This window comes from Tremella mesenterica (assembly GCF_000271645.1).
Source record: "Tremella mesenterica DSM 1558 unplaced genomic scaffold TREMEscaffold_7, whole genome shotgun sequence".
NCBI classification, from domain to species: domain Eukaryota; kingdom Fungi; phylum Basidiomycota; class Tremellomycetes; order Tremellales; family Tremellaceae; genus Tremella; species Tremella mesenterica.
This window is the reverse complement of record NW_006711231.1, coordinates 889,442-898,581: the sequence shown is the minus strand read 5'-3', so window position 1 is coordinate 898,581 and position 9,140 is coordinate 889,442. Positions and strand designations below refer to the sequence as shown.

General features: G+C 42.3%; 3 protein-coding genes across 3 annotated transcripts; 1 reads left to right on the top strand and 2 right to left on the bottom strand.

Annotated features, from left to right (window-relative positions):
- Window positions 1-684: 684 nt before the first annotated feature.
- On the bottom strand, window positions 685-2,430 carry TREMEDRAFT_63230 (uncharacterized protein; the record flags this gene model as incomplete). The annotated part of the gene is made up of 4 exons (XM_007005409.1): window positions 685-868; window positions 1,175-1,260; window positions 1,547-1,932; window positions 2,190-2,430. 4 exons carry the CDS (start codon window positions 2,428-2,430, stop codon window positions 685-687), a joined length of 897 nt encoding a protein of 298 aa, XP_007005471.1.
- Window positions 2,431-2,743: 313 nt separating this feature from the next.
- TREMEDRAFT_63229 (uncharacterized protein) lies at window positions 2,744-5,961 on the top strand (the record flags this gene model as incomplete). The annotated part of the gene is made up of 5 exons (XM_007005408.1): window positions 2,744-3,851; window positions 3,894-5,329; window positions 5,525-5,561; window positions 5,807-5,878; window positions 5,924-5,961. 5 exons carry the CDS (start codon window positions 2,744-2,746, stop codon window positions 5,959-5,961), a joined length of 2,691 nt encoding a protein of 896 aa, XP_007005470.1.
- Window positions 5,962-6,372: 411 nt separating this feature from the next.
- On the bottom strand, window positions 6,373-9,051 carry TREMEDRAFT_31933 (uncharacterized protein; the record flags this gene model as incomplete). The annotated part of the gene is made up of 14 exons (XM_007005253.1): window positions 6,373-6,496; window positions 6,783-6,930; window positions 7,123-7,307; window positions 7,350-7,382; window positions 7,627-7,676; window positions 7,717-7,933; window positions 7,976-8,033; window positions 8,106-8,237; window positions 8,280-8,301; window positions 8,360-8,454; window positions 8,505-8,526; window positions 8,569-8,628; window positions 8,733-8,953; window positions 9,003-9,051. 14 exons carry the CDS (start codon window positions 9,049-9,051, stop codon window positions 6,373-6,375), a joined length of 1,416 nt encoding a protein of 471 aa, XP_007005315.1.
- Window positions 9,052-9,140: the final 89 nt, after the last annotated feature.

Here is a 9,140-nt window from a genome sequence, read left to right as displayed (position 1 = left end):
ACTTGCCTAAAGTACAACTGTCGAGGATCCCCGAAGGTCTTGGACATATGTTATCTTGTTCTCAGTGTTAGGATTGTTGGTGGATATCGGTGGGTTGGGATGATAGAAGGAGAAGAGGTGAGAGGGATGATTGGATTTTTGGGGAGTGGGGGAGGGAGGGAGGGGGGAGGGGGGAGGGGGGAGGGAGGGAGGGGGGAGATACAGAATTGCTGGTGGGGGGAAGGTGTGATGGAAATAAAGTGCATTATTTAACAAATCATTTCCTATGCATGCTACAATACAATACAATAACTACATCTTTCTTTCTTTCTTTATCGATTCACAGTCTTTCGTGGAATACAACTTTCTTACATTACATTTCTTCTCACGTATGAAGAGAGCAAGCAGGTGATTCTCGTATACAAATGTCCCGGAGGGTCCTGAAGGGCTTTCACGCTCGGTTGAGACCATACTTGAGAAAATGACAGATACAGTGTTCCCAAGTGTTGAATTGATGATGCTAGTGGTGGCGAGTGACAATAATGAGGAAGAAAACCAAGATGACAAGACGATGATGATGATGATGATGATGATGGTTCAACGTTCATTCTCAATAACCAACACAAACCCCGATCAGTGTTGTTGATGACGAGTTTGAAAAGGTGAGGTGATATGTTGAAAGAAGGAAAATCGTATAAAGTTGGTTCATCTTTCAGAAGAAGATGGCAAATTTGTTGATATTGAAGGAGATGAAGATAAAGATTTCAAACTAGATTCTTCAACCTCTTTAATCACTTCACTTTCTCTAACTCTACGTCGTATTTGTTCTCTTCTTTCTTTACCATACAAAGCGGCATCTCTTCTAGCTTCTGCTAATGCTTGTGAAGCACTATCATCAATTCTTCTGATCATTCCTATTCATTCGAAACTGACAAAACGTCTTCATTGTGAAATGTTTTGTTAGGTGAAAGGGTTTCAAAGCAAGATGAGGAATAGTGTGGGATCATAGCAAGATGAGGAAGTATGTTTTCATAGTAAGATGAGAAGAAGAATTCTTGCGAAACAAGATGAGGGGAAGTGTATCTGCGGGGGGCGTGATGAGAAGGATAGTTCCAGTCTAAGACGAGAAGTAACGTTTATCAGGTAAAGATGAGGCAAACTTTGTTTAAGAAATTCCCAAAACAAAAGAACTCACTCCGTATGTTGTTGTCTAGAAAGTTGGGAATGAGTTTCCGCTATAGCTCCAAAACGATGATATTGAAGCCAAGCTAGTATTACGCTCTGACAGTCAGTTGCTTCCCTATTTTCTCCCCATATCCTGCTTCCCTTTTCCTCGTCTCGTACTCCCTTTAAATTCCATCCTTCAATACCGACTTCTCTACCCAGCGACCAGGATACCTTTGCGCGCAAGAACACTCTGATCCCTGACGCAAAGTCCTTCGAATTGAAATAGTGTCAGGGGGAGATGAAGGGAGCGAAATCCAGCGGTTCGGCAAGAACAATTGATCCTTGCAGGGTGAATTTCGAAGCGGAAGATTGTAATGTTCGATCAAAAGAAAACACTCACCACACCAGCTGTCAAAGCTAAAAACTTTCCATTACTCATAAACCTTTCCTCCCCTTCACCTCTTTCAGGTGTATACCATCCCCCATCCCATTCATGATAATGACCTCCATGTGGATAATGTTGATGTTGATGTCGATGTTGATGATGACCCCATGCTGCCGTACCGGCATGTTTTCTCCTTCGTATTTCTGCTCTCATCTGAGCGTCTGACCAAGATTCGGTGGGTTGATGAGAAGAATGAGACCAACCGTATCCTGTTTGAAGGTATATATTCCGAGTGGATGGATTGGAAAGAAGAGTGTAAGCTCTGTGAAGGGTTGCGAAATGTTCAGTGGAAGAAGAAGGGTGAAAAGAGTCTGGATGGATTAGACGAGCCAAGGTGTAGTCTTGTTTGATCAGCTGTACACGATCAACTGAGGACGATGTTGTGTGAATTTAGTCAGACTGGGATCGAGATATCTTGTTGCCTTCTTCCTGTCATTTCTTGAAGTCGTCTCCTCTTTTCGATACACCCAAATTACTCCTCTTCTTTGAGGTAGTTGGCTGAAGAGATTAGGAATGTTTCAGAAAATGAGGATCAGACCAAGAATCTATGGGAGAGGTCAAGAGAAGAAAGAAAAACAAAACAAAACAAGACACTTACATCGTCTTTTCACTTCTCCCTCATCTGCACCCCTGCCCAATCCTAAAACCTCATAAGGATCCGGAGGTCCACCATTTCTTCCTTTTATCGGAAACCTATATTCACCCATTCGGGAACTCCCAGCTTGACTGAATTCTCCATCCGAACTGGACGCCCTGGCTGCGTGGGCGTACCTCATGTGTGAAGACAACAACTTGTGAGTGATCGATAGAGAGTAGAGTGTTCTATTTGGAGAGAACATGTTGGTTTCGTTGAATGTTGAATGTCGAATGTCGAATGTCGAATGTCGGCTCCTCTGTCGAGTCAGTCACACGTTGATTCGATACTTGTACATGAGGTGGGGAGATGAATTACATTGGAGAGATGTGAGATAGAAAGGGATGTAAGAGTAGTATGTTGAGGGTGACATACGTACATACTTTGAGTAAGTTAGATTCGATCACCTCCACATGCCGTGTCCACCCGATCACACCCAACTGGTGCACTACTCCCCTATCACCACCTTCATCTCTGTCTATAGCCTTTACACCCTCACCCACCCACTCACTCATGTCATGTCTCTCACATCTACAAGCCCAGATCCAAAGCGATCCTCTTTATCAAGACTCAGAAGTTTGTTATCCAGGCGAAAACATCTTCATGAAACCACCACCAATGATAAAACTACCACTTCGTCAAATACCCCTCAAGATGAGACTTCCTGGTCTAGAAAGTATGAAAGTCAAGATGGACGTTACTCTCTCACGTCCGAACATACTTATAGCATTCATCGATTTCCTTCGGAGATAAACATCTCCAATGGTAGACCATCGACACAAATTCGAAACGACCATTCTGATTATCATGGCTTGAGAAGACCTTCGAAACCACATCCATTACATGAATTATCACAATCACAATTAGCACATTTTCGGAAAGTTTCAGGACCACCTTTACCACCTAAATCTCCTCGTTGGAGAAGAGAGAAAGAAGAGATTATGATAGAGCATGAAACTTCCAATATATGGCAGAAACGTTCTTCATCTTCGAAACCTCGATTCGACAGACAATCATTGATGAATCCTCCTTCCAACTCTCGAGGATCGGATGAAAGATTCCACAGAGAAGCTGTAAAGGATGATCAAGGAGGGGAAAGACAAGATGGAAAAGGGAAATCACCACGTCGAGCTCTTTCAGCTAAGAAAATAGTCGAATATTCAGGTTCAGTAGATGATATGATACGTCTTCTTTCATTATCAGAATCAAAAATTACTTCGACAAAAGTAGAATTAAGGATTGTTCAACCTACTACACCTAATTCTGAAAATACTTCTACTCCTCCTTCTCTCCCTCCGAGAAGACCTCTTCCCTCTGCACCGAATACGAATGAATCGGATAAGAAACCGGTATCAGGATTATCACGATTTCCACCTGTTTCAAGTTTTCCTACTTCGTCGCCTTTGTTCAAATCACAACGAGTAGGACATGTCTCTGTCTCGTCGGATATCACTTTGTCAAAAGAAGGACCTTCCTCATCATTCAATATGCCAACCTCGGTGGGAGGAACCAGAAGTATCTATCCTTATGATGTGATGAAAGGGAGAAGAAAACCGGTCCCCACCTTACATGACTCAAACATTCCTTCGCGAACCACACAAAGTGTCCTTGTACGCCCTGAGAAAGGTATGTCTCGAAGTTATACTTTTGCTACGAAGCTGATGGTAGACATTGAGAAACCCAATCGATCTTCTATTCACTCGGGTCAGACTGCACCTCTCTGTTTAACCCCAAGAAAGCTTCCTCGGCCAGGGCAAAAACAATTTCCGGACAACGCAACGAGAACAGATGAGGACGCCTTGAGTAACCCACGTAAGGTGGAAGATAAGGAGAAGAAGTTAGTACAGGAGCAAAAGAGTGATAAATATGAAGACGCCCATATGGGTAAGAAGTATGATCAAGACGATCTGGAAAAGAGTAACGATCAAGATGAAGTGAAAGAAATGTTTGAAGAAGTCATGTCTGCTTGGTACTTCGGTCCTCCTTCTACCGTAAAATCCGAAGTGTCTAAATCAACCAAACAACGACCTTCTAGTACGACCTATCCACCTAACGTCCGCCCTTCGATCTCTAGTCCACTTTCTGTCAAAAAATATAAAAATACCTCTTCAACATCCGAAACCGATCTCACCTCTTCACCGAATGTTCCCATCTCTGCTAATCGCCATCTCTCTTCTCAGAGAGATGTCAGATCATGGGACAGAGACGTGCCTGTCACTCCGAAAGAAGTAACTGACATTGATAGAAAAGTCAGATTGGTAAATGTTTCAGAAACGTCTCCATTGACTCCCTTGAAGGACGAAGATAAATACGATATATCTAATCACTCTTCTCCTTATACTCCCTCTCCATCAAAATTACCTCTTCCAATCAGAGGATTAGCTCGACCTATTTCACTAGGACAGAATTATCGTTTTGTCGATAACATTCCCACACACAGTACTCGTAATGATCAAGATTCCAGGGTGGTGGATCATGTGAAGTCCGAGATGGCGAATGAAAGAGATTGGCTTGGTAATAATGAGTCTTTCTCCGGGGTAATCATGACTGGTGAGAAGGATGAGAAACTGAGACATATTGAGAGGAATGAAGAGAGAAGAGGCTGGGAGATGAAAGACAGGCTTGAAAGGAAACATCACGTTGTCCAAACTCCACCTTCGTTCATCCCTTCTGGAAGATATCAACCAATAAGACAATCTTCACCTTCACCAATACATTTCTCAGATATGTCTCCTACTCCTCCATACAAACCTACTACTCCTCTGATGTCCACTGATCATTTTACAAAAGAGAAAGGGAAAGGGAAAGGGAAAGGTGATGCTGATTCTTCCCTTTTACTCAACAAACGAATTGGACATTCTTCACCTCTCAACATGACAAAACCTATCCGACATTCTTCTCCTCTTTCCTTGACCAAAAGAACATCCTCATCTATTCGAATGACCTCGACGGATCGTTCTTCATTACAACTCACTCCTAATCGTCATTCATATCCCTCGTTCCTCACGCCAGACATCTCATCTCGTACTTCAGGACGGTCTAGGTTCTACGAGGAGGAGAGCTTCACAGGAAGTGTATCGCTCAGAACTTCGCCTTACGGGATGGTGAGTCCTCCTTATCTCCATCAATGTGACTCTCCACTCTCGATCCGTATTAGTTGTACTCGTACTTCATCTTGTGCCTAATCAAATTCTCCTAGCACTCTGTACTGTATGTCCCCCTGAAGCGAGGTGATGTTAGAGATCGAAGACCAGTCAAATGAGGGATATCTTCACGAAAAGGACAGGCTGATGAAATAGTGTACGAGGAATAAAGGTGATATAACCCCAGTTAGAAGTAAATCCTTCTTTATTTCAACACCTCTGTCATCTTCCTCACAGATAAACCTCCTCCATGATCGCCACCTACACCTGTTCCTACATATCATATCTGCCGCCCCTGTACCACATGTCATGTCTCGTTTTTTTTTCCATCCTACTCCTTATTTTAGAACATTGACCACTTCCCGTTCAGCCTTCATCACACTGAAGAAACTGAATAAAAAGGGGTATTGGTTTTGACGGTTATAAGCTAAACAATAGATTTCCAGCAAGTCCTTAACCAACCCAGTCAAATCTCTTCAGCCGAGTTGACACAAGAATCACGTAACATGAGTAAGTCTGACTATTCTTGCCGTTCGGTTGGTAGTTGAGAAACAGTGGCGGAAGCTCGTATGAAATGGGGACGAGAAAAGTGAATTTTACACGACGGTATCAACGTTCAACGTTTGAAGCGTTTATGTTTTCATGTGTTATTTGACTCAAGTAGTAAGTTACTTTGTTTTTTTGTCATTTCAAATGTCTCATGACGATCTTTTCCCTTGATATGACATTTTGTACTTCGGACTTCGGTCTTGACCGTATGCTTCATGCTCAATAGATCATATTTTGTATTTTGTTTCTTCTACCTATAGCCATGTAGCTAGTACCTTGAGATTTTTGTGTGGTGATATGAGTGAAACTATTTGTCTTCTTTGTATTTGAAATATACATATGTGCATGTATGATATTTTTGGAACATACATATGTGCATGTATGGATCACCGTACAAAACAACATGACAATGTTCGTTACTATTTAAGAGAATGCACATCTCTGATGCTGGATGTTTATGAAGATGTATATGAACCGTTTGACTGGACAGGGGAAGAGGTAGAAGGATGAATTATACCTTTAGCCCAAATTCGTAAGATGGGTCTACCAAGTTCATGTATCGGAAAACGTGTTGGATCTCTATTTATATCAATTACCCAATCTCTTCACTGTATTTGACCTCGCCCATCGACTTCACATCAAAATGAGCCGAAGAAACGAGGGAATGGTGATATGAGGAACAACGTACCACCGGGAAGATATGAATCTGTATTGGGATGTCAAAGATTGAATAAGATAGTAGAAGAGTGGGAAGTCGAGACGTATGGAATGACACATACGTATGATACAAAGTATTGTCCAAATGGGAAGATATGTGCAAGAATGAATATGATTGAGATCTGAGGAAGAACAAAGGTCAACTCACCTTACAACTATAACAGCATGAGAATTCCCAACTTGTGAAAACCATGTAACGTATTTTTTCAAAGGTAGAGAATTTAACCAATTGATCATTCTGATTTGAGAATCTTTGAATTTTACTTTCACTTCATTCTCCCTGATCTCGTCCCGCTCTACATGATCGGGAGTTTCTATTTTCTCCATACTTGGGATTCGACGTCTTAGTCCGTACTCCCCTTTCTCAGAATTAGTGGATCGAATGATGGTATCGTCCCGTCCGTTGTCCGGATGAGAAGGAATGAACTCGGGTGAGTTTTCTTCTAGAGACGTAACTTGAGTTTCAACATCTTCATCTGGTTGAATACTGGGTTGAAAGGGATGTACAGATGTAGAGGGAATATCATCTTCTGCCACATCTATCAATTCGGATTCTATACTTCTTTCTACTCGTCGGACTATGTTGCGAAGATGTTCGATAGATAGACCTGAATCTGTTTCTTTCACACTTCCGGTTGTAAGAGGATTAGCTAGGAGTTGAAGACGCCGTCGGCTGCTATCAGTTGGGTTGGAAAGGGGAGAGGGGGGTTCTCACGATTTCCGGGTGTCTAAAGATAATCGGATCACCCTGAAAATTAGCAATCTTCCAGGGGTCACACTCCTTATCTTCTGTATTGACCCTGGACTCTCCCCACATTTCAACTTGGTCCTGTAAGTCCCGTTGATTCATCATTCTTTTCCTCTTCTCGTACTACAGAGCTTGCTAGGTATTCGTGAATGAAGCCCACGACGACATCACGATGAGATTTGCTTGTTTGTGGATCTGGTGGCGGTGAATGAGAAGGCTGTAGAAAAGATGTTGAGACACTCACAGTAGTATGAACACCAAAGGGAACATCACAGGAAACAGGACCAATATCAACTAATCATCATCAATTTTATCCCTACCTCTGTTCACTCACGTAATTATACGGAAAACCAAATTTGAATACCGGTGGTAAACTTCCTAAACGTCTTCTCCACCCACCCTCTCTTTTCAAACCTTTTGTATCGCTTCCATACTCCCAAGACCGCAACAAGCCATTCTCATCCACCGTCACATCCAGTGTTTCCCAAGAAGTGAAAGGATCGGTAAGTTCAATCGCGGCGGATGGATAAGGAACAGTATGATCATTGATACTTTCCTTTAACTTTATTTTTCAGAGGAAAAGCTGAACATACCCATTTGCGAAGATCTGTATGGTTTTGAATTTCTTCAAAGCTTGTATAAATACCAAATCTGTACATTAATCGTGTTTGTCAAGAAAAATCAGGGATACAAGTTGATAAGATATATGAGAGGGAAACGTACTTGGATCAGCCATGATTTCCAATAATGGTCTTGGATCTTCAGGGGAGTATTTGTCTGATACGTATAGTTGTTCCCCTGAACGTGATAGTAATCGAGCACCTAACCACACCAGAGAGGTAGAGAGAAAAGTATCTATTATCAGAGGATGACAATTGGGTCAACGGATAGACGGACTGTAGCGCGGAACACCCAAGTGCTGGTGAAGTCAGTTCAGGATCATATGTACAGTATATAATGGGATAGAGAAAGCTTACAGGAGTAGCGATGGTAGAGAATGATACTGTCTCTTTACCTTCGAAGAACGAAGGACTACGAGAATGTAACAATCCTACAAGATACCGAGCTACGACTATGTGTGTGATCAGTCTGGGTTGCAAAAGAGTGAAAAGAAAGACTGACGACCTCCAAGTGAGTATCCAGTCTGATGTAAGCTCTCACCAACACTCTTGAGGGATAAACGAACAACGCTAAATTGTCGAATGATCTTCCCACTCTTTTCGATCCTGTCAACCTCACGATCTACCTACGGATCAGCCAAATCATTTACATAGAGTAACTACAGGTATTCAACGGATAAGTTGGATTTAAGGTGTTTCCTAGCACGTGTTCTGAAATAAGAAAACTCACTTCATACAACACCCGACTGGCACAAACGTCAATCCCATCATAAGTCAATTGAGAAGTCATGCCCTCCGGTATGAGTATAATCATCTCGTTCTCTCCTTCCTGACCATCTACATCGTTCCCCTTCATTTCCGGTATCCTCCCAGACATCTCCTCGGAGATGTGACGGTGAGACCAAGCATCTTCTAATTCCGCTTTCGCAGCAGAGAGATGTAAAGGGTTTCCTATGTTTCAGCATTCTAATGGGTGATGATAGGTTACCGTAGTACTCACCCCATAGACCATGTATGAGGACTACCAAATGAACCGATTTGGATGACATTTCAATGTGGAAATCGTTCCCCCCTTCCCCACTTTCCCCACTCGATCCAGCTTTCACTTAAGAAATAGGCGTGTGAATGTGTCTTCTTG